The sequence below is a fragment of the Oncorhynchus mykiss genome, chromosome 14 (assembly GCF_057628025.1).
Source record: "Oncorhynchus mykiss isolate SJ-2025 chromosome 14, ASM5762802v1, whole genome shotgun sequence".
In the NCBI taxonomy this organism is placed as follows: domain Eukaryota; kingdom Metazoa; phylum Chordata; class Actinopteri; order Salmoniformes; family Salmonidae; genus Oncorhynchus; species Oncorhynchus mykiss.
Genome location: NC_143035.1, coordinates 21821389 through 21845818, shown reverse-complemented (window position 1 = coordinate 21845818; position 24430 = coordinate 21821389). Strand labels below are relative to the sequence as shown.

General features: G+C 44.9%; 1 protein-coding gene across 13 annotated transcripts in view; it reads left to right on the top strand.

Moving 5' to 3' along the window:
* The window catches only part of diaph2 (diaphanous related formin 2), a 705396-nt gene that overhangs the window by 372824 nt on the left and 308142 nt on the right, over window positions 1-24430 (top strand). For all 13 annotated transcript variants that reach the window (XM_090198585.1, XM_090198584.1, XM_090198577.1 and 10 more), the window contains 2 exons: window positions 12041-12139; window positions 16295-16389. In XM_090198585.1, the coding sequence (XP_090054711.1) occupies window positions 12041-12139; window positions 16295-16389 (194 nt within the window). The remainder of the gene's footprint in view (window positions 1-12040; window positions 12140-16294; window positions 16390-24430) is intronic.

Sequence of the window (24430 nt, the reverse complement as noted above, 5' to 3'; positions counted from 1 at the left end):
CGACAGACACACATCAGATTCAAATGCAGTTCACGACTGAACACCTCTCTCTTCTCCCCCCCAGATGCTGAATAGTACATATTTAATCAGGGCATTTCTGCTTTGACACCTACATGTCACTGGAGCATGTTAGACGGGAGGCTGTCTGAAGAATAGTCATCAGGATGTGACACAGACAAAGCCTTTAAAGCCTCAATCTTGCACTGCAGCCCAGCTGGTGCGTTGCTTCACAATATACTCGGCACTCAACGGTTGTCAAAAATTGTTTATCGTCAGCCAGGGAGATCTGTATTGGTTTGTGCCAAGTGGCAAGGCATGAATTTTAGCTGCAGCTGCTGTCTTTTATAGGATTGGGGACTTACAATTATACTGTACTATCTGCCCCTGACGGTGTTGATTCCCCGGGATAAACCCATTGCTGCTAACAAGCGTGGAGCCTCTCCGCCAGAATGGAAAAGTTTCCCCCTCCTTATCCTTCAGCAAACCTTGACATTTCCCCATGCAGACATATGAAGTATTTCTTAAGTCCTTTCACACCTTCATAGACAAATTGGATCAACCTATCGGTTAACCTTCAAGTGAAGGGGATAATACTCAACCACATTTCTAAAACATAAACCTTGTAAAGCCGAGTTGCACCCCACTGTTTTTTTCCCCTTCCTTTGACAATGCTTCATGTTGGACTCTTTTTCTCAGTTCTTTTGAATAGAGAAACAGTCTGAATATGTATCCTAAGTCCAAAACACCAGTGGCTCAATATGAACTAAAAGGGTATGCCAGCAGGTAGACACTCAAGTCTACTCTGCTCACTATCAGAGAGATAGAACAGGTGGGCGGGGAGGTAGTCACACAAGCAGTCACACGGCCAAAGGAAGTGATTCTTTCAGAGCCAATTAGGAGCCACCGTACAGCTAGGGCCCAGAATACACCAGTTGCAGAGGCCGGTATCCCAGAAATCATTATTTCTTTAGTAGTTAGGCTGGGTTATGTGAGTGTGGCCTCGGGATCACTAGAGAAGACATGATCAGAAGGTGATGGGGGCAAAGACACAGGTGGCGGGAGAAGAAGCAAACAAACTCAAATTGAAGCTCTAAACTACCCTTGCACAGACAACAAATGGACCACTCTCCCTGAGTCGCTCGCCGCTTTTCATCATGTCTTCATCTCCCAAAATGTTTGAGCAAGAGATGACAAAAGAGGAAAAAAGGCGCCAGGAGAGAAAGAGAGGGCAGATTAGGTTCTGTCAGATGACAAATGTACAGAAGGCAGACCTGTCGAGTAGACTCCAAAGTAGGGCATTTGCCAACGAGATAAAGGAGACCACACTCTGTTGTCATATCAAACGGTGAGAGTGCAGTAGAAATAGTCCCACTAGTTGCTGTTAGCAGTTGATGTTATTCTTCAATAACACAGACCCCAAAGCAAATCAGGGGGAGAAAAATAGGTTTATTCACAGAGAACAAATCATAGTTGTTATGCTGAGAAGTACAGTTGAAGTCGGAAGTTTACATACATACACTTAGGTTGGAGTCATTAAAACTAGTTTTTCAACCACTCCACACATTTTTAACAAACTATATTTTTGGCAAGTCGTTTAGGACATCTACTTTGTGCATGACACAAGTCTTTTTTCCAACAATTTTTTACAGACATATTATTTCACTTATAATTCACTGTATCACAATTCCAGTGGGTCAGAAGTTTACATACACTAGGCTGACTGTGCCTTTTAAACAGCTTGGGGGGGAAAAAAAAAAAAGAAGATTTCATGGCTTTAGAAGTTTCTGATAGGCTAATTGACATAATTTGAGTCAATTGGAGGTATACCTGTGGATGTATTTCAAGGCCTACCTTCAAACTCAGTGCCTCTTTGCTTGACATCATGGTTGAAAAACGAGTTTTAATGACTCCAACCTAAGTGTATGTAAACTTCTGACTTCAACTGTAGCTATGAATCCCGGACCGAAGTTCCTCACGTCTCTGACCCATTAATCATTATTTCCCCATTATAGAAAAACAACTATTTCCATTGATCGTTAATTCCCTCTTCACCTTTAGTCCTCTGCTTTGTGTATTTATCTTCACATATTTGTACATTGCCAACATTTATCCCAGTATCATGTGTCAGACAGAGCATCAGTCATGTTCATTGTTGTGTCAACACAAATACTGTTGACTGTTCTTTGAATTGTTATTATATCCTTACAATCTAGCAGTAGCAAACGTATGGTCTTTATTAGAGCAAGAAAGAAAGAATGAGAGTTGGAGACAATGGAACAGCAATAAGAGCTGTATGCATGCATCCCTGCATGTTTCCTTGTGTTTGTGTGTAACCATGAAGGCTTAGTTGGGGAAACAGAGAGGGGAGTTAAGGGGAGCATGGTGCTGCTTCTGCTAGCTGGTAGATATCTCTTCTCTAGCCCTGCTCTCTGTACTTTAGCACTCAGGCTGGGTCTGGGCCTGTGTACCGTAGAGCTGGGAGAGGTAATAGAGACTACTGGGACATAAGTTTTCCTGCCAGCTGTCTGAAGAGGCCCAGCCTCAAATCTCTGCTTCTCATCCCGGAGCTGTTACATGAGCCTAGGCTTCAGTGTTTCTCCTGCTGAATGCTTAAACCCAGCTAGGCAGGGCCTTCGCTTAATGGACGCTGGAGGCAGCCGTTTGTAGCATCAGCAACTGCCTCTCTGGGCACTCAAGCGCATTGGTTCATGGCGGGCTGCCCCGGCACAACTGGAGAACAGGTTCCTGGAGCTCATTGCCTGTCAGGCCCAGTCCTCAGGCTGCCCTCGAGCTCTCTTCACGGTCAACTAGCAAGGCCTTACCACACTCTCTGCCTCTCCCAGACAGAGAAGGAAGAGAACAACAATGTTCTCAAGGTCTCAACACTCCTAAATGAAACAGCAGAGATGTTAGAGGTCGTCTTGAAGCTCAGTTCAATCACTTTTTTTTCTACTTGTCATGCAGTCATTTCACTTAGTTTTCTCAGGATATGTTCTGTGTTAAAGGCCATCCCGTTATTCTCTGTATAATGTATTTTAATTGTCTGCAGCAACACTGTGAGTAATGCAATATTGCACCTTTCCTTCATGGAAGACTAATCAGAATCCCCAGTCTACGAGATAAGCTATTAGCAGTAGGAGTCAGCAGATATCCCCCAGGTGGAATATGCCATTTGTAATGCTCTGGCAACTCCTATATGAAACTGCTGGATGAGTGTGATCCATGAAAGCAATCACAGATGGATGAGTCATTGCAGGGTTAAATCCTGCCAAGATTTCCTGGATTCCTCAACACGCACATCACATTTTCAGAATATTTTTAACGCGGAAGGTTACAGCACTGCATTTCCATTTCTGATGGATGGTAAGCAAAGTATGAATGCAGAATGTCTACCTCTATGTTAGGGGTTAGCCATCCCTCTTCTTCCTTCTCATCTCTTGGGTCAAACACTCAGGTCAGAGTAAGAACATAACTAAATATGGAGGACATGAATGAGATCTGTATGAATGAGTTTCTCTCCCTCACACATGAGGAGGAAGAGGTGGTGGTTATTCCACTGTGCTGTGGGTCTCCAGGCCCAGCTCTGCATCTCCATTCCCAGCTCTGTGACTCAAGGCCTAGGCCCAGCTGTGTGTGTCCAGACCCAGCTGTGTGTCTCCAGGCCCAGCTGTGTCTCCCCAGGCCCAGCTGTGTGTCTCCATTCCCAGCTGTGTGACTCAAGGCCTAGGCCCAGGTGTGTGTCTCCAGGCCCTACTGTGTGACTCCAGGCCCAGCTGTGTGACTCAAGGCTGGGCCTCTCCACTCCTCTCCTCTTACCTTCATACTGAAGCCATTAATGCGCCATGGGTCATTATATCACCCTGGGAGATTCATCTCTCCTCTCAATGCCTCCTCCATCTCCGTCTTCAGTTAGCCCTGGACTGACTAGAACCAGCTGCTGAGGGGAAAGACAGGTGACCTTCGGAGAGCGTGAGAGGGACAGTTGAATTGAACACTCATGTTCACTCATGTGGACAGTCAGGCACACACACACACACACACACACACACCATGATTTCCATCATTATCATTACCAGCCACTTCCCCAACTCCCTGTTATCATTAGACATGATGATGATTGCATGGATGAGAGTACAACCTCTCCCCCAGCTGCAGCTCGGTTCTAATTGCCTCACCTTGGGTTGTGGAGTGGTGAGACAGTCTGTCCGAAATGTTCCCACTGTGTGAAGGTCAAGCCTGGGCAACAAGGAAGATGTTATCCAAATGGCTTAACTAACTCGGCTCTCAGAGTGAGGATCATACCTATTCAGTCCGATAGACAGGTATTTAGTACCTACATCTCTTATCAACAAATCAGATGCTTCTCTAAGGAGTTGATTGCCCAAATCGCTTCAGATAATGGATTGGGTCTGATGGACGGCTGTTACAGACACTAGTTTCCAGACCACGTCATCAAAAATCCTCCCCTGTTTCCAAATGTGGAATGTACATTAAGCACTTATCTTGCTCCCGGACTGTTTGTTATGCTGCCCTCAGATTCAATTTGTGCACTTTTTCATTCTTGACTGGCCTTATCTGATCAATGATGGTTCGCTAGCCTTAAAAAAAGAAGAAAAAGAAACAATTTCAGGGTTCCCGAGTGAAAGAAAAGTATTGCCTTTTTGAGAGTGGGAGCACGCTTTTGAGATCATAGATTGAGGGAGGAGTGGAAAGAGAGGGTTTATATCCCAACAGTAAATTGGCTTTGGGGTTGAGAGAGAGACCTCTGTTTAGCCCTAATCAATGGCAGAAATTGGACACAGCTGGAATTCGCTGGTCAAATGGTGTTTTCTAACCTTAAGTTCTGCTCTGTATTTTGGGAGTTCTCGTGCTCGTCCGTTGACCCTGGTCTTCAGGGTCGGATATCACGTGTTTTTGGGGGTGACATCGAAGGAGATACAGTGCTTCAAAGGTAACAGCCCCTGGAACATGACTCTGTCATATGTTTGAGATGCACTCTGGGTACCTAACAGGAAATAACTGTTACTCTTCTCAATGACACAGAAAAACAAGCCGATTTGACCACATGATCTCTCATTTTGACAGAAAAACATTGTGTACACACAAACATCATAAAATGTTTTCCTACATGGCTATGTAGTTAGCTATTGTTGAATTCCATTACACATCTAACAGAGAATGTACGCTTAAAAGCAGATGTCAACTGCTTGACACAGACAATTACACTGTCTGTTATTACTCTTACACTGCCAAAACACATCCCTGTCTATTCCCTATAACAGCCTTGTTGGCTGAGCTAGATGCAAAATCAAGCAATCGTTCTACACTACATGGCCAAAAGTATGTGGACACCTGCTCGTTGAACATCTAATTCCAAATTAATCAGCATTATAATGGAGTTGGGCCCCCCTTTGCTGCTATAACAGCCACTCTTCTGGGAAGGCTTTCCACTAGATGTTTGAACATTTCTGCTGCTTCCATTCATTCACAAGAGCATTAGTAAGGTCGGGACATTGATGTTGGGCGATTAGTCCTGGCTCGCAGCTTTCCAATTCATCCCGAAGGTGTTCGATGGGGTTGAAGTCAGGACTCTGTGCAGGACAGTCAAGTTCTTTCACACTGATCTCAAAATCAATTTCTCTATGGACCTCACTTTGTGCACTGGGGCATTGTCATGCTGAAACAGGAAAGGGCCTTCCCCAAACTGTTGCCAACAAGTTAGAAGCACATAATCGTCTAGAATGTCATTGTATGCTGTGGCGTTAAGATTTCCCTTCACTGGAACTAAAGGGCCTAACCCGAACCATGAAAAACAGCCCCAGACCATTATTCCTCGTCCACCAAACTTTACAGTTGGCACTACGCATTGGTGCAGGTAGTGTTCTCCTGGCATCCACCAAACCCAGATTTGTCCGTCAGACGGCCAAGATGGTGAGGCGTGGTTCATCGATCCAGAGAACATGTTTCCACTGCTCCAGAGTCCAATGGTGGCGAACTTTACACCACTTCAGCTGACCCTTGGCATTGTGCATGGTGATCTTAGGCTTGTGTGTGGCTGCAAGGCCATGGGAACCCATTTCATGAAGCTCCCGACGAACAGTTATTGTGCTGACATTGCTTGAGGCTGTGGTTCCTCAGCAGTTCTGTTCTATGAGCTAGTGTGGCCTACCACTTTGCGGCTGAGCCATTGTTGTTCCTAGACGTTTCCACTTCACAATAACAACACTTACAGTTAACCGGAGCAGCTCTAGCAGGGCAGAAATTTGACAAACTGACTTGTTGGAAAGGTGAGCTCTTCAGTAAGGTAATTCTACTGCCAATGTTTGTCTATGAAGATTGCATGGCTGTGGACTCAATTATATACTCCTGTCAGCAAAGGGTGTGGGTGAAATAGCCAAATTCACAAATTTGAAGGGGTGTCCACATACTTTTGTGTCTATATAGTGTATATCCAAAGCCTCCCTTTAGAGAAACCAGCTGCATCCCAAAGAACCAATATCCTTGGAAATAAATCGGTATTTTTCCAATTCCGTTAAAATGTTTGAGTATTGCACATCTAGATGTGTGAGCTGCAGCTGAAGCAGGCATCGGCAGAACCCTATGGCTCTGCCCTTCTCAGAATCCATCTCCTTTAGAGGGGCTGGCAGCTCTGGTGGCTCAATCCCCAGCATGAGTCAGAGAGATGGAGGACGGAACACATGTTTGCAGGCAGATTGCACATTCGGTGGGGAATAAATTGCCTACTGGACAGCCAGACTCCACATTGTCTGGTCCACTTTACGTCAGCCTGCCCTTAAATACATCTGTACAGGACCTGTCATCAATGCTTTCTTCAGTTTCTACTTTCGAAAAGGTCTCCCATCGCTCGGTGTTGTCGTCTGGTGGTTTGTTGTCTAGTGGTGGCTGCGCTTCGTCGGACCAGTCTCAGTCTCTGTCTCCGGAAGTTAACATGTGGTAGTGTTTAGCTTTCTAATGCCCCGGGCCCTTCTGGCTGGTCTTTAGGGAGATATCTCATGGAAGACTACCAGCAAAATGATTGCGGCCCAGTCAACACAGCGAACGGCCAAGTGTGGAAGAACTCTGGTTATCAGGATCTCTCCAGAGCTAACCACCGTCCAAAACTCACATACAAGGCTCACACAGACGCCAAGCCATCTTAAACTGTCCAAATCAGTTTATATTGCTTGTGTAGTTTATCTATTTTTTTTCAATAAAATCCTTCATTCTATGGTTGGCTCCTCTGGCCTTAATAAGATGTTATACTCCCCTTCCTCTGGTAATGAAGTGTAACTATTATCCTGGGCTGGGCCTAACATGCATATGGTTATCTTGGCAACGAAATAACTTCAGTGTTATTGTTTAACGGTCATTTGGAAACGTCTTTCTCTTTTTCGGTACCAGTCTCCTATGTGTTTCCCTCCCTTGATATGCCGTTCCGACAAAGCATTGGGAAACTCTCTCTGGTTATATTATACTGACACATTCTTGTAGTCTGACTGACATGGTCAAGATGAATCAGAAACCTCCTTTTCCCAAATGCTCCATCTGGCCTTGCTTTAAACAATGCACGGTTTTTGCTGTGAATATTAACCGACATGCTGCTCTACAGAAGTCATTCATATTTTAGTGTTATTTGTGTCCTACATGTACTCAGCATGTCTTACTCAAATGTAACTTATCTGTGTGTGATCGGAGTTCTCCAAAAAAACTTAACGAGCCATCACTATTGGTTGTTTCAGTGAAAGGCTTTTCACTATGCGAGGCCCAGCTGCTGTCTAGCTCGGTTTACCACGTGCCCTGAGGAACACAACATGCTCCCACCCTGCTCATTCTTGTCCAAATGGACCTACCTCCTGATCTCATCGATAGCTCTCGCATAGACGCTAAGTGCTACTTTTGGTTCGCCAATGAAAACAATTAGCACAGCCTCTCGCTGTTAATTTGTGATTAAGATTGCATTATTGCCATGTGTCGGGCCTGACAGCCTGTCATAGGAATGATACATCCTGACGAGAAATGGGCCCCATGCTTTCATTGTGCCCGACAGCTCCAGCAAACCTGCTGGCTGCCAATTTCACCCCCTTCCTCTACCCACCACAAACTGCTCTCTCATAAATGGATTCATGGAAGATTGTATTAACAAATAAAGGGCTCTAAGAGAGGGATGGCGCTTGTTGTTGGAGTCTTACATCTTAGCCACTGGGCAGTCAGTAAAACACGTTTGGTGCTGGCAAGTGGTTTTATCAACTGTCAAGCCATAGCCTCAAGGGGAGGTTGAGCGGTTAAGGTTTTACTTGGCAATAGCATAACTCTATTTATTTGCAAACTTTTGGTTAGGATGGGAACGAGGCTGATGTCTAGTATAAGTGTTTTTTGGTCCGTTTTCCCATTGCTTTGAAATGGCCACATGTAGTTATCCTGTCCACACTGGACACTGAATAAACTGGCAGGCAGTATGTGATTTCCCCTTCCAGGCCCCATCAGTCCACACATGGAGATATGAGGAAACATGCGGCGTGTGGCAGAATTGAATCAGTGAGCTTGTATACTAGCAGATAGCAGCTAGATCAGGGATGGGCAACTGGTAGCCCCCGCCCATTTTGTTGGCCCACGGACTAATAAAATAAAAAAGGTTTTGCACAAGGTCCTTTTTTTCTGGATCTTTGTAGAATTTCGATCCATTTCGAGTCGCACAAAATCGTGTGTTTTCTACTCCGACATTTAATCCACAGATAGAAGGGGACACCTAGTTATTTTCTAGTAATCTCTCCTTCAGTAGTAGTAGTCTTCTTCTACGACTATGACTACTTCTTCTGTGTACTTTATATGTCAGTTGGCAACCAATTTTAAGGTGCATTATCACCAACAACTGGACTGGAGTGTTCCCCTCAGTTTATCTTTCAATCACCCATGTGGGTATATGATCCTAAAAAGCAATGAGGAGATGGGAGAGGCGTGACTTGCAGCGCGCTAAACGTAAAAAATAGAACTAAGTTACATTTTAGCAGACACTTGTTGATGTATGGATGTGGGTACCCAGATCCATGAGCCACTGCGGCCCCTCATGAGTTTCCCCACCCCCATCAAAGTTGCTGATCTTTGAGCTAGATATAAGCTATCACCATCCCTCTCTCTAACCTATTCCACTGCTGCTGCTTCTAACCCGAGCCCAGCAGGACAGGAAACGCACAATGGGACAATACCATATTGGAATGGGGCTGTAGGTAGCCTAGGGGTTAAGAGTGTTAGGCCAGTAACCGAAAGGTTGCTAGTTTGAATCCCCGAGCTGACTTGGTGAAACACCTCTTGATGTACCCTTAAGCAAGGCACTTAATTCCAGAAATTCTCCTGTAAGTCACTCTGGATATGAGTGTTTGCTAAATGTAAAAAAAAAATCCAATGTGTTAGTTTTAAGAGGACAGCTGAGGGTGAGGACAGCTGAGGCGCTGGCGAATGTTTCAACAGCGTCCCACAGAGAGTGTGAGGTACCCATGTGGAAGATCCAGCTCGCACAAGGTGTGTGTGTGTGGGGGGGGGTGTCTATGGCCCCGATATGGCCCGTCGTTGTCCCACTTACTGCCTGCAAAAAAACATAGACCTCCCTGTGGGGAGATCAGTGATTCCTGATGTTTTATTTTCTCTGGGCCTCTAGTTACTTTGTCTGAGGCTTGGTCTCCGTGAGAAGCTCTTGGCCCATGAACAAGGCTCATCCAACCGTCTCACTGCACTTGACCCAGGGACTTATGGGTCCGTGATGTCATCGCCAGGGGACTTGTCATGGGGCACTTCAAATAATCTGAGCGTTTTGAATAATAGGCTGTATCCAAATGATGCGGAGAGAAAAGTGGATACAGAAAATAATTCACCATGAAATGCAATGAAACAAGATCTTTTCACAGCCCTGTAAAATGAAAGGCCTCATAAAGTCATCTCCTCGGATTACAGTTTCACAATATATATCATTTTTTTCTCATGGAAGTCTGAATTTTATAAAACATTTGTTTACAGTTTTCTACAACCATGTACCAGTTATTCATTTCTTAAACCGCCAATCATACATTCTTTCAGCCCAGAGGTTCATTGAACACATATAGGTTGGCCCTTATTGAACACTTACTGTATGTAGGTTTTCAAAACATTGTTTCACTCCTATGCATCTATCCACAAGACGTTTTAGAATTAAGGCTGGTTTACATCATATAAACAATAGTAGTAACATCGTGAACATTTTATTGTTGTCCGATATCAGACTTGCTGTCATTATGAAGAAGTATAAACACAAAATGACAGCCTCTGCATGACGACAGCAGCCCGCTGCTTCAAATAGCATACCTTCTCTATTTTAACACCAATAAACCCATCCATCTTAAAATACATTCAGTAAATGTCAACCTAGCAAGCCAGGCAACTAAAAGCTAGCTGGCTAACCAGTTCAAATAATGAGTATAGCTGACAAGGTCTTAACTTTTGCTACTTTTGATGAATTATAACCCCCAAAAACATAATAATTTACAAGGTAAATGCGAGCTTTCAGAAAATACATTTCTGCCACAGTGTGATAAAATAAAAGTAGCACTATGTCAACATTCACACTTAGAAATTCAGAATAAAACTGAGGTCTGACTCTATACTTGCTTTGAGGGGTTAAATCATATTATTGAATCACCCTCCCTATTCCAGCAGCACAGTGTAAAGTATAAACAATACATTCCCTGAAGTGTTGTGTTGACAAACTGCCTGGTAGTGAGGCTGAGGCTGGTTGTGTTGGGTGCCTCAAGCAACATCTTCCCCTCACTACCAGCTCAGGAGATGCTGTTGCCTCTTGTTTCTTCAAATATGCAGATAGTTTCTGGGGATCTGGTTGTTTGTTCTGGGTATTTCCTGGGAGACTCACACCTTGGGCTTAAATAAATAGAGGCGTTGTGATGATTAGCGGCGAGGTGCACTGCCACTCCCATAAGCCATCTTGAGTGGATGGGGTGGGGGTGACCAAGGAGTTTTCCTCTCTCCTTCTGCCGCCTCCACCTGAGTATACTGTACATTCCTTCCTGCTAGTTTGTATGCATACGTACCTGTACGTGTGTATGTAAATAAGAATTATTATTATTTAATTATTATGTGTGTAGAGGTAAACTTAATAGGAACGATTGGCTGACACATAGTGTCACCTATACCGTGCGGAATCTCCCTGACACACTGTCATTAAGATTGGGGCCAGTCTCCTGAGTCGTAGGCTGCTTGTGTGCTGCCTGCCTGTCTGTGTGCTGCCTGCCTGTCTGTGTGCTGCCTGCCTGTCTGTGTACTGCCTGCCTGCCTTTGTGCTGCCTGCCTGCCTGTTGTGCTGCCTGCCTGCCTGTGTGATGCCTGCCTGCCTGTGTTGCCTGCCTGTGTGGCGTGTGCCTGCCTGTGTGCTCAGTGGAGCAGCAGTGTGTGGTTCTCTCCAGGATTACGCTGGGAACACAATTATCTCCCTGGCTTTGGGAGGCTGACAGAACGAGCCTTGGGGAAGGGGAGCTGTGTTTGTCAACTATCTTACAACACGCACGCACACACACACACACACAAGCTGCTGCTGCAGGCTCGCTCCAGCAGACCAGGGCTTACATTAGTATTATACATGAATGTGTGAGAAACTAATATGGAGGGCCTAGCTGCTGGCGTCTAAATGGTGTAGATGTTACCTGGCAGGGTCTTTTTAGAGTGTAAAGCTTGGTTTCCATTGGCTTTAGAGCCCAGTTGGATGAGTGTGTTCCTGTGTTGTATTAAAAACTCTTTCATCACTCATATACTCCTTTTAAACACCACTTTGTCTTTGTTTCTCCATATGTGTAAGGCTCCCAATGTGTATTGTCACCTAGTGTGCTCATAACATAATGTGAATGTACATTTTCTAAATAAGCCAGAATAATATATATTATGAAAATAACAAACTTAAGCAAACATTGAATCATTTCTTATGGGTCAAGGCCATTGCTACACTTTCCATACACCAGTTCTGTTCCTCAGAATTGAATATGCATCCCTTCTATTCCTTCTACAGTGAAAAAGGAGGTGGATGAGACAGACGCCAGGGTGACGCAATTCAAGAAAAAGGCGAAGGAGTTGCGAATCTTGGACGCAAAAACGGCACAGAATTTGTGTAAGTACTCATTGCCCCTTTACCAAGCTTGTCCATCTGAGAAGAATGTCACTATGTCCCAGGAATGGTATAATTGAATTGTGAAAACTGGTTTTTAAAATGTAATTTGAGGCTATATGCTACCCAAATTTGGGCTCAATTAGGCACAGTGTGTTTTACAAATGCATGTTACATTCAGAGTACATGTGCCGCATATAGGGCAGTTGCACTGTAGGACAGTCAACACCTACTAGCATTTTTTTGCATTCAGGGCACAATGTGTTTTATCAGTCCCTCTAGGATGGAGCAATTCTGTGATTGCAGAATTCCCCGCATATTATGGGAAGGATTGACCCTTCACTGCACTGTTATCACATAAAACTGTTCCATCCTCCACATTACAAAAAGTGTGCAATTTCAACCAATCACTGCAATTTAACCACATACAATTGTTCAATCAAGTCACACGTTAACAACCTTTTTTTGGTCAGAATTACCGCAGCAAAATCAAGCATTTTTGCCCGTAGAGATCACAAAAACAATGGAGCGAAATCCTGGAGGGACTGTTTTCTAAACACGTATTACAGAGTATGTGTCATATAACTCATCTAGCACATGGGGCTGTTGTACTGTAGGACGGTCAAGCTGTTTTGTTCGGCACTCATGATGACTAATGTTCTTAGGGCTATTTGCATACCCTACAAACAGGAATACTGTTTTACCTGAGCTGTGGGTAAGTGCTTTCTTGGCAATGTGCAGGGGGTCATCACTGCTACAGATGGATGAAGTCCCAGCCCCCTCTGATACCATTTGTAAAATCAACACAGAACAGGATCAAGAGACAACGCCGGGCGTTTCTTTTGTGATTATCCCTAGCAGCAGGTGTGGACCATATGCTGTGAGCAACACCATCACTGTTTCTCTCTCCACCTCTGACCTCTGACCTGCTAGACTTCTTCCTGCATCCGATGACGAAGAAGGCTTGCCTGGAATTCAAACGGAATATCTCTTTGTTTTTCTATTGTTTGACCTAACTAACGTATCAGTGCATTGGAGCAATATTCAGTTTGGATTCCAGTTCCTCTTTCTCATAGTAGCTTAGCCGGTTATCAGTTATCGATGGATGGCTTATGCCTTACCAAGGAGAACCCTCTGTCACATTGACAGCTCCCAGTCCCCCCCAGGCAATATTCATGCTTTCAATGCTAAAATAGCAGGTCACATAAACGCCACCTCTTCCCTTGTCTATCCCTGTTTGTGGTTCTACTGGATCTGAAAACAAAGTATGTTAACATGGATGGAATATACTTTAAATCTCCAGGCTGCTGTTGAGGGGGTGGTGGCACAAGTAGGGGCTAAACTCATATGTCAAAACAGGGTGAGATAAGATCCCAGAAATAGCAACAAATAGCAACTACACCGCCCCCTCCATCTCCATCTACTCTCTGACTCTGATTCCAGTCATGTTGACAGTGCGGTATCAAGTATTGCTTCATATCATCACTGTTCTCTTGTGATTGACATATTGATGATTACATCGGGGAAATAATAGACGGTTGGTGTTGGGGCGGGGAGCCTTGCGGGAGTGGGTGTAAGGTGTGTGTGTGTGACAGTGGAATGGAAACCATGACTACTCTAGAGTGGTTGACTGACTCACCTGCATACTTACACACTAACATGCCTACTCATCCCCTCAGGAATATGCCTCTGCTTCAGGGACTCAACTAATAGTGGTGGTGTGATGCCTCTTTGCTAGCTGGACATTGACTGGACACTGTGATGACTGTGATGGGAAATTATACTCAAGCCCATTAAGTCCTGTGAGAAGTCTCTGCCTAACACTAACCACCTCCATCTACCTCCAGGTTTCTCATCATCCTCCCAGACTAACACTAACCACCTCCATCTACCTCCAGGTTTCTCATCATCCTCCCAGACTAACACTAACCACCTCCAGGTTTCTCATCATCCTCCCAGACTAACACTAACCACCTCCATCTACCTCCAGGTTTCTCATCATCCTCCCAGACTAACACTAACCACCTCCATCTACCTCCAGGTTTCTCATATCCTCCCAGACTAACACTAACCACCTCCATCTACCTCCAGGTTTCTCATCATCCTCCCAGACTAACACTAACCACCTCCATCTACCTCCAGGTTTCTCATCATCCTCCCAGACTAACACTAACCACCTCCATCTACCTCCAGGTTTCTCATCATCCTCCCAGACTAACACTAACCACCTCCATCTACCTCCAGGTTTCTCATCATCCTCCCAGACTAACACGAACCACCTCCATCTACCTCCAGGTTTCTCATCATCCTCCCAGACTAACACTAACCACCTCCATCTACCTCCAGGTTTCTCATCATCCTCCCAGACTAACACTAACCACCTCCATCTACCTCCAGGTTTCTTATCATCCTCCCAGACTAACACTAACCACCTCCATCTACCTCCAGGTTTCTCAACACCCTCCCAGACTAACACTAACCACCTCCATCTACCTCCAGGTTTCTCATCATCCTCCCAGACTAACACTAACCACCTCCATCTATCTCCAGGTTTCTCATCATCCTCCCAGACTAACACTAACCACCTCCATCTACCTCCAGGTTTCTCAACACCCTGCCAGACTAACACTAACCACCTCCATCTACCTCCAGGTTTCTCATCATCCTCCCTGTCATAACATAATGGTCTCCTAAGTCCTCAATGACATTTTCAAGATTTGTGCTGTAAAAAATCCTATTTATTTCTAAATGTAACCTGGGGATGGGTGTGGAACAGTGGGGGACAGTCCAGCTGTAACAATAGATGGGAGTGCGGGTTCTTACTCGAAGTCGTTCCATCTGTTCCATACAAACATGGATTGAGCGCTGGACGGGGAGTGGGGTCAGGCATGCTGGAAATTGAGTCACCCCTCACCCATACTGTGCATAGTGATCTATCAGCATTAAATACACATGGAACAACTGACATATTTTTTGATGTTGTTTTCAACGGTTGTCTACAAGGAATTCTACCACCCGTTTTGGCATGAGCCAAGTTCATTTCCCTCTATTGAGTCTGTGCTTTAACGTTATAGACGCCGAAAGAGAAGAAGAATGATCAGACTTCACTATTGTTTTTTCAATGGTTCTTTATTTTCCCTCCCTCCACTCTTCATACAAATCTGATCTCTTTGCCAAGCTTTATATAATGTATTCAGCGTTGTTCAGAGCCCTTCAAGGTTTTTGTGGTGGTTGATAGATATATTATGAAATAAAATGTCTCCGGGAGACTGGAACTGGAAATAAATGAGTATATGCATCTGCCATTTAGAAATTGTTGAAAGGCAAGTCAGATAGCTGATGATGCAACAGATGAGCTGAAATTTTCTCTTCCACCAATTAAAATGTAACACCATCGAAAAATTAAAAAATACTCCCATGCAAGTTGTTCAACTTCCCACAGTTGAAAATACAAAACTTAATTTGAGAACCTGCTAAATGAATTGCTTGTTGAGGACATGAACATTTTTTGAATATGTGAACACACAGAGGAAGTGGACTGGCATGGAGTGGGCATGCTATAGCAGCTGTGAAGACACTCATTACCAGACCTCCACTGGTGACTCCCAGCGTACCAGCCTACCAGCCATCAGGTCCAAATTCCCCCTGAGGGCCTCCTCCAGGCCCACCCTGGAGACTGGGGCTCCTGCTGAGAATGCCTGCCTAGGATTCAGCAGTTTCCTCGCATTCCATGTAACTCTCAGAGCTGCTGTTCTCACTGGGAACCTTGCTAAGATGTAGCGGGGCTAGCGAGGTTCTTGACCACTCCTCACCCACAATTTACAAGGGCATTACTTATTTGAGTTTCTGTCCTTGTGTTATGTTGAATCTGCAATTTAACCAAAGGTTAGGGGATTGACATATCAAGTCATTATCTGGTAATCGGTGCCCAAAATTGGTGTTATTTCAACTGGCTTGGCTTCTATTGTCACTGGGAAATGTGGATGTTTTTGTCAGACGGACACAAACAATCCCATTGAAGGGCTGAAAGTGTATTACTTTTCCCAGTGTCAGGTTTGATCTGGGCTCGTGAAAGGTGAAAGCTCTCTTTTGAACCTGCCGGTCTAATAAAAAAAAGGGAGGAAAATGACTCCCCTCTTCCCATTTCTATCACAACAGCAATTTTCCTGGGCTCATTCCGGCTGCCTTATGAAGAGATCCGGGACATTGTGCTGGAGGTGGACGAGGAGAGGCTGAGCGAATCACTGATCCAGGTGAGTCCAACCTTCCGTCTGACCCCTGTGTGTGTATTTGTGTGCGTGCTGAGCGAAATTGTTATATTGACTGACGTCAGTTCAACTATTTGAATTCCATTTAGTTTTAAAAAATTCTGTGAGCTTGGTGTGCAGTTTCTGTAGAGATAAATCAGATCAAGCCTGAAATGTGCAATGTAGTACAGAGTTATAGTTTCCAACAGGCCAATATTCTATTAAGTTTTGTGCAGAAAACATGATCAATAACTACAATGACCATAATCCATTCCACACCCGCTTAAACTTGTCCGGTCTGTGTGGAGCAGAAACATAAACTGAGAGAAGAGAGAACGCGCGATCGAGAGGGATTCAAAAAGTTGCTTCGTGAGCCTGAAAATACACGATGCAAGTGATAGATATTTTCTATTTAGCAGTCATTAAAGTATGCCTTATTTACTTTGAATAACTTCTAAAATAGGGATTTTGTCAGGCAGCATAAGCAACAGCTCTATAGAGATCAGATGATGACTTGGAATGAAATAAAACACATTTTTTATTAAAGTAAAGTAATGTGAATAAATGATGATGAGCAGTAATGTCAGTCACTGTCATCATGGGACATGTATTAATTGTTTTATTCTGTGTTGTTACAGCAGTCAACCCACATAAAGCATAGTGCATTTAATGTAAAAAAAAAAAATGTTTTATCCAAACCTAAATCGAAAAATGTGATAATTTTTTTATAATTGCACCGAAACAACCTCAAAAAGCACTAATTGCTCTGCACTATCGTGTGTGGGTGTGCATGCGGCCATATGTGTGTGTATCAGAGGAGGCTGTTGGGAGGACAGGCTCAGTGTAATAGCAGTCAGCCCCACCCCATTCTCCCAGACCATAAGGACCTTCCATTCATAATAAATGGTATGGGACATGGCTTGGCAAAACTCTCTCCAACTCCACCCTCCTTTCCCCCACCCGTGATTGATGATCTAGATAGAGGCACCCTATTTAGACTTTGCTTCTGTGTTCCTTGTCTGAGAGAACGCAATAATTGCAAGTGGGGCGTCTGGTTTGAGGTAGAGATGCATCGGCTTGGCACAAAAGGCCCAATCTGCATTGACATCGCCTGCCCAATCTTTTATCGCTCTTGTCCTGCAGCCCATTTGCCTTTTGTGTCTTTCTGTCTAATGTGAAGTAGGAGGCGTATAGAAGGGGGATGAGTGAATTAAAAAGGAGCACATTTCTATGTAAGCTTGGCAGTCAAAGTCTCTGTGAGATTGATCACTAGTGAGTATGGGTCTTGTCGCCCCTGTGCTGTGAGCTGTCTCTCTGTCTTGACTGGAACACAAGCAGTCTGTCGGCCTTTCTCACCCAGCAAAATAGATAAATAACCTTGCAGATAGGTAGTGAAGACACACAGCACTTCTTCTTCTTTGCTCCAAGCCCCACCGCCACTTTGCCGAGGAACGGGAATCTAACACGGTGACCTTTTTCCACATTCAGCCTTTCTGTTGAGGAGAGATGAATCTGTCAACAGAACAGCGGACATATACCATCCCATCGCCGTTCCCCATCCCTGTTCCACACACACACGCACACATGGCCCGGGGGAAACGGACACCCCTTAATGTCCCCTCACTTGAACACTCAGTGCCTCATGCAGTCCTAAGTGCAGCCATGGGAAGCGATAATATCCCTTATTGGTTGTGTCGCTGGGCGGACTTGGGGAATGGAGCGGTTGCTTGGTGTGAAGAGGGTTGTTGGTAAGTGGTGATGTCTGAGAGGATAGGCGTCGGGGGAGATATGGATGCAGGTTGATTCAGAGGGGGAAGAGAAAGCCTCCCGCTGGGATGACACGGCCCTTAGTGTGGTCTCCCATCTCAACTCATCCCACTGATTAATCACATTACGCTGACTGCTCTCTGCTGCACGCCAATCACCATTTACACACACACACATGGCTGCACACACACACACAGCCAGGCTAGGATGATAATGTGGATGCTGCTATGAGGTAGTGAGCGTGATGGTGATGTCATATAGACGGAAGGAGGGAGGCTTTGAGAGATGTGTTAGGTACAGAGAGTGGTTCTCTGTGGAGAAGGATGGGTGTGAGAGGACAATTTCATTCTGCCTCTCGATTCGCCTCAAGCAAAGGTCAAAGGGCAGAGTGAGAAGAGCCTGGTCTGGCCCTCCTTCAAACTGCAGTCAAGGAGGAGTCAGCCCCCAGGAGATGAGAGCGAGAGATGGGCGTGAGTGGCCTCACCGTCACCCCCTTCACCAAATTGACCGCAACAGAGAAATCAAGAAAATGGTATACGTAGATCAAGGGCCTCTGTAGTCCTCTCACGATGACACCGATACTGTCCCTGCTCAATATGAACTAGGGATCCCAGGGAGCCATTCCCATTAGGCAGACTATTTATTGAAAATCCACTTCAGTTTCAAAGGGCACCTCTGCTACAGCTCTTTCAAGGAGGAATGTTGGATGTGGATGAATGGAATAAAAAAAGATGGATAGGTAAATAAATAGGAGGGAGTGAAGGAGGGCTCTTAATGTATATAAGACCTTATTCAATCACATAATCTTCCCGGCCCCATGTCGTCATGTCTAATGCAATGATTTTTCTGCGAAACGTTGCGGCATGCCGGTCTTGACATATCCATCTGTACAATGTGTCAACCCGTCCGAGTGGAATACATATCGAAGTTGATTGGCTCTCCTTACTTTGCATTAGTAGCCATCAGCGCCCCCGGCGTATGATGTACAGGTCCCTGAACTTCGGCAGTCATCACCAAACTCTCACCACCATTCATCCAGCACATCCATCCATAGGAATCTGCCTCTTCCATCTTATTAGCTTTAGCTATGTCCTTACTCAGTACAGATTCCCTTCCCCTCAGTACAGATTCCCTTCCCCTCAGTACAGATTCCCTTCCCCTCAGTACAGATTCCCTTCCCCTCAGTACAGATTCCCTTCCCCTCAGTACAGATTCCCTTCCCCTCAGTACAGATTCCCTTCCCCTCAGTACAGATTCCCTTCCCCTCAGTACAGATTCCCTTCCCCTCAGGACAGATTCCCTTCCCCTCAAGACAGATTCCCTTCCCCTCAGGACAGATTCCCTTCCCCTCAGTACAGATTCCCTTCCCCTCAGTACAGATTCCCTTCCCCTCAGTACAGATTCCCTTCCCCTCAGTACAGATTCCCTTCCCCTCAGTACAGATTCCCTTCCCCTCAGTACAGATTCCCTTCCTCTCAGTACAGATTCCCTTCCCCTCAGTACAGATTCCCTTCCCCTCAGTACAGATTCCCTTCCCCTCAGTACAGATTCCCTTCCCCTCAGTACAGATTCCCTTCCCCTCAGTACAGATTCCCTTCCCCTCAGTACAGATTCCCTTCCCCTCAGTACAGATTCCCTTCCCCTCAGGACAGATTCCCTTCCCCTCAGGACAGATTCCCTTCCCCTCAGTACAGATTCCCTTCCCTTCAATAGATTCCCTTACCCCCAGTACAGATTCCCTTACCCCCAGTACAGATTCCCTTCCACCCAGTACAGATTCCCTTCCACCCAGTACAGATTCCCTTCCACCCAGTACAGATTCCCTCTGTGAATAATGTCCCTTTGCAGTCAGCTGCTACTCTATGATCTTCTTCTGATTTTGGCTTTTTTCAAGGTTGCAGAAAGTTCAGCACCATTTCTTCATCGGCACGTACCCAGAAAGACGTCAGAAGACCCCTGCGTGTCGGCACAAAAGTCCCACCGTAACGATTAGATCAAAACAGTTCATTTATTTGTTATAAAAGTTTGCCCAGTAAAAAGTGGGAACGCGTTACAGCAAAACCGAGGCAAAGGTCTCCTTGAAAAGGCCGGCGGGCTGACAAAGGTCTCCTTGAAAAGGCCGGCGGGCTGACAAAGGTCTCCTTCAAAAGACCGGCAGGCTGACAAAGCCATTCAGTGCTGTTGTGAACCATGAACAGAGGAGGCTGTGAAAGAGACATGTGGAAGTGCATTGTCTGGGCAGGCTCATGCAATCCCAGTTGGGGGGAGGAGGGGGTCTGGTTCCATTGTGTTTGGCCTCTATGCCCCCCTCCAGTGCCTTTCAGCAACCCCCACCACCCCCAGACAGGGAAGACCGGCAGGTTCAGCATCGACTTCCATTGTCTGCACCGTGACAAGGCCACAACCTGAGGCCCTCAACTCGCACTCCCTGCCTTGCTCTTTATTCAGCCCAAATAATAACAGTTCAGCCACGATTTAAAACACTGGTGCTCTGTTCAGCCTGGTTCAGGTGCATGATTCCCTCTGACATAATCACCGCACCAGTGGGATCAGGGGTTTCGTGGACTGGGGGATGGGCTCCAACTGCTACACTGACAGTAGGCTTAACTGCACCGATATGACATTTTTGTCCAATACGATATTTTCCTTGCAAAAAAAACGCTAACCAATATTTAACATTTTTGCAGCCTTTTAAGCATTCTAGTACAGCTACATAGTTAACACACACACATGGACACAGCTGTCTAAGGCACTGCATCTCCGTGCAAGAGGTGTCACTACAGTCCCTGGTTCAAATCCAGGCTGTATCACATCCGGCCGTGATTAGGAGTTCCATAGGGCAGCACACAATTGGCCCAGTGTCGTCCGGGTTTGGCCGGGGTAGGCCGTCATTGTAAATAAGAATTTGTTCTTAACTGACTTGCCTAGTTAAATAAAGGTTACACACACACACACACACACAACACTGACCAAAAATGTATTTTGTTGGCATTTACGTATGTCCCCATTACCAGTAAAACATCATCAAACTTGCGGTCTTTGTGTATAGCATGGAGCATGGTGGCGACACAGTAAAGAGAGAATGCCACCAAATCGCTTCTTCAGTCTGTGTGGGCAGTTTTGTTGCCGGGGCAAACTGTAGTCAAGGGCAACCGTTTCATTCGCCAATGTGGGCAAGTAAAAACATCCACCTGGTTGGGAAAAGGGGCCATCTTCACTCCATAGACACTCGCACACTAGCTGCTAGCTAACTGGTTAGCTTAGCATTGGCAAAGTCAGAATGAGCATGCACACTCCACTCTTATGTGACATAATCGGTGGCGTTAGAATTAGGAATTAGAATACAAATACTACACTGAACAAAATATAAATGCAAAAAAAAGATCCCAGAAATGTTACATACGCACATAAATCTTATCACGTGTGCTGCAGGCGCAGCTTATTTCTCGAGTCAGTTGTTCAAATGGAGCTAGCTAGTGTATTCATGTTTCCAAGTTCCAAACATGTTCAAAAATGCCATTGAAATGGCAGCAGAGGTATGACAACCAGAATATTCATGAGCATGCAATACGACTTTCCTCAGTACGAAATCCTCGATGACCCACTGTGCTGTTGGACTTAGCATGCTCATGGGGCTGATATCGCTGGTCCAAATGTCAGTCATGAAGCTAACAGCAGTGACGCTATTACTGTGTAACTTCAGTAGGACAACATCAACAACATAAAGTGTATCCGTGCTCGACCAGTCAGCGAAAGCCAACATCACCCACAACAGAGAACGGTTGATTGTCAAGGGCAATGAATTCCATTATCTTGGGGCTAATGGATTTCACCTTTGAGTTGTCTCGCTGAAATTTACTTACTCTTTCAAATGACTGCTCGACTTGTTGACTGCTCGATCAACACAGCAGACATTGTGGGCAAGGTTAGTAATGCTGTGCTTGCACATGTAGCGCAACATTTTACGTGGTGTCAGTATGTCATGTACCTACATTATATCCAAAGATGTTCTCATCTATCTGTGTTATATAGGTATGCACGTCAGCTTTGTCATTGGTTTTTCACATCGGCGTTAAACTAGACATCGGAGCGAATCCAATATTGGCATTTTTGGCTAATATCGTCCGATTCCGATATGTTCACCGATATATCATGCATCCCTATTAATTGGCATACTGGTGATATTGGGTTTGGTGCCCTTGTGCGATTGGTGCCAACTGAGCACAAGAAGGCTAAACAATCCACAGATCATTAATGAGCCCCTCTCAGGCTGGGTTACTTACTGAGATAATACACTGCTAGCTACAACACAGTGGGTAGAAACCTAGAGCTGTGAAAAGCTCCTTTCCATGCTGGGTAACTTACTGAGATAATACACTGCTAGCTACAACACAGTGGGTAGAATCATAGAGCTGTGAAAGCTCCTTTCCATGCTGGGTTACTTACTGAGATAATACACTGCTAGCTACAACACAGTGGGTAGAAACCTAGAGCTGTGAAAATCTCCTTTCCATGCTGGGTAACTTACTGAGATAATACACTGCTAGCTACAACACAGTGGGTAGAATCATAGAGCTGTGAAAGCTCCTTTCCATGCTGGGTTACTTACTGAGATAATACACTGCTAGCTACAACACAGTGGGTAGAATCATAGAGCTGTGAAAGCTCCTTTCCATGCTGGGTTACTTACTGAGATAATACACTGCTAGCTACAACACAGTGGGTAGAAACCTAGAGCTGTGAAAGCTCCTTTCCATGCTGGGTTACTTACTGAGATAATACACTGCTAGCTACAACACAGACCTAGAGCTGTGAATGCAGCACCACACAGCTAGACACAGCTAGACACAGCTACAGCTGCTTTTTTATGCTGGCCATTTGAAGGCATTTGTTAGAGGATCTAGTTTTCCAAGATTTGGAAGACATTTCAAGGTCTCCTTAGATAATATAATTGACAGGCTTTAATAGGTTTTTAGGTTATTTTAGGGAGTTTACAAGTAAGTCAACCTTGTCTGATTTAAAACATCACGTTTGTAAACCCTCATGTTCTTCCGACTGGGCACACAATAGTTCCATGGATGACTGTTAGGAACCTCTTAGAGATCTCACATACATGAAGTCCTGTAATACCCCGCAGCGCTTGTAGTATTCTTTGAGGTCTTAATCAGTTTCCCTCCCTACATCATATGAACGCTAACCCACGGCCCTGGCTCCACTAGGTATAGTCCTTCAGGCAGAGAGAGGGAGTCTGTGATGTTTAATTGGCCTTCATTTCCAAATTAGCCATGTCACATCAATGCTCGTCATACTGTAGCACTGACCTGAGTGCATCAAAGCTAATGCATACACACAAAGAAATAAGAATAGCAGCAACAACAAAATAGAAGACGATGAATACACAATGCCAGATCTATGAACCCTTTGGGCTGTTGTGATTATTTTTCTGTGGCAGTCATGAGGTATTTTCAAGCTGCTTATCCCCAACCAAGGGCATAAATAGAGCCCAACCGATATATCGGTTCACTGATATTATCGGCCGATAATGGCCTTTAACCGCTATATCGGTGTCTGACCATAACCGATATTCAAACAAGAGAATGATAAAAGGGAATTGTATGAACACTTGCGACCATTTTCATGACGTGTCATCAATTTCACAATGAATGAAATCAAGTTTATGTATTGGACAATTGCTCATTTGGATGGCAATTTATGAGAATTCAGTGTGAAAAATGTATACTTTTTGATTGTCCCGGCGTGAAACAGTATATCGGCAGAAGTTTTGGTCAATTTTGTCCTGCAAAAAATTGAAATCTTATCGGACCTAAAAAAAAAACGTATTGGTCGGACTCTAGCCATAATAGCTAATAGAAAATGACTCAACTATTAGATTGGTTTTATGAGATCTTCATGCAGCCTTAGTCAGAGGACAGAGGGAGGGAAACATAGAACTTTCTAGATTTCTCAGGGAAGACTTTGGTGTCAATGGGGAAGGTTGGGCGTCTATCATCGACACATTTGCATCATTTTTAGTCAATCCCGTGGATGTTTTGATGTACTGTGACAACTGTGTGGCGCTAAGGCTCTCTCACTGACTCCACATTCAACATGAAAAGTGAACTGTCAGTGGCTCTTTTGAGCCCAGCTTAAGAAACTTCTGAGGACTTGGCTGCTAGAACTCCTGGTGATCTGTTATCTCTGCCACCAAGGCCTTAGCTGTCACTCACTCAGGCTGGGGCCAGATGAAAATGCTAAATATTTACTCACTTTTGGTGTGTTT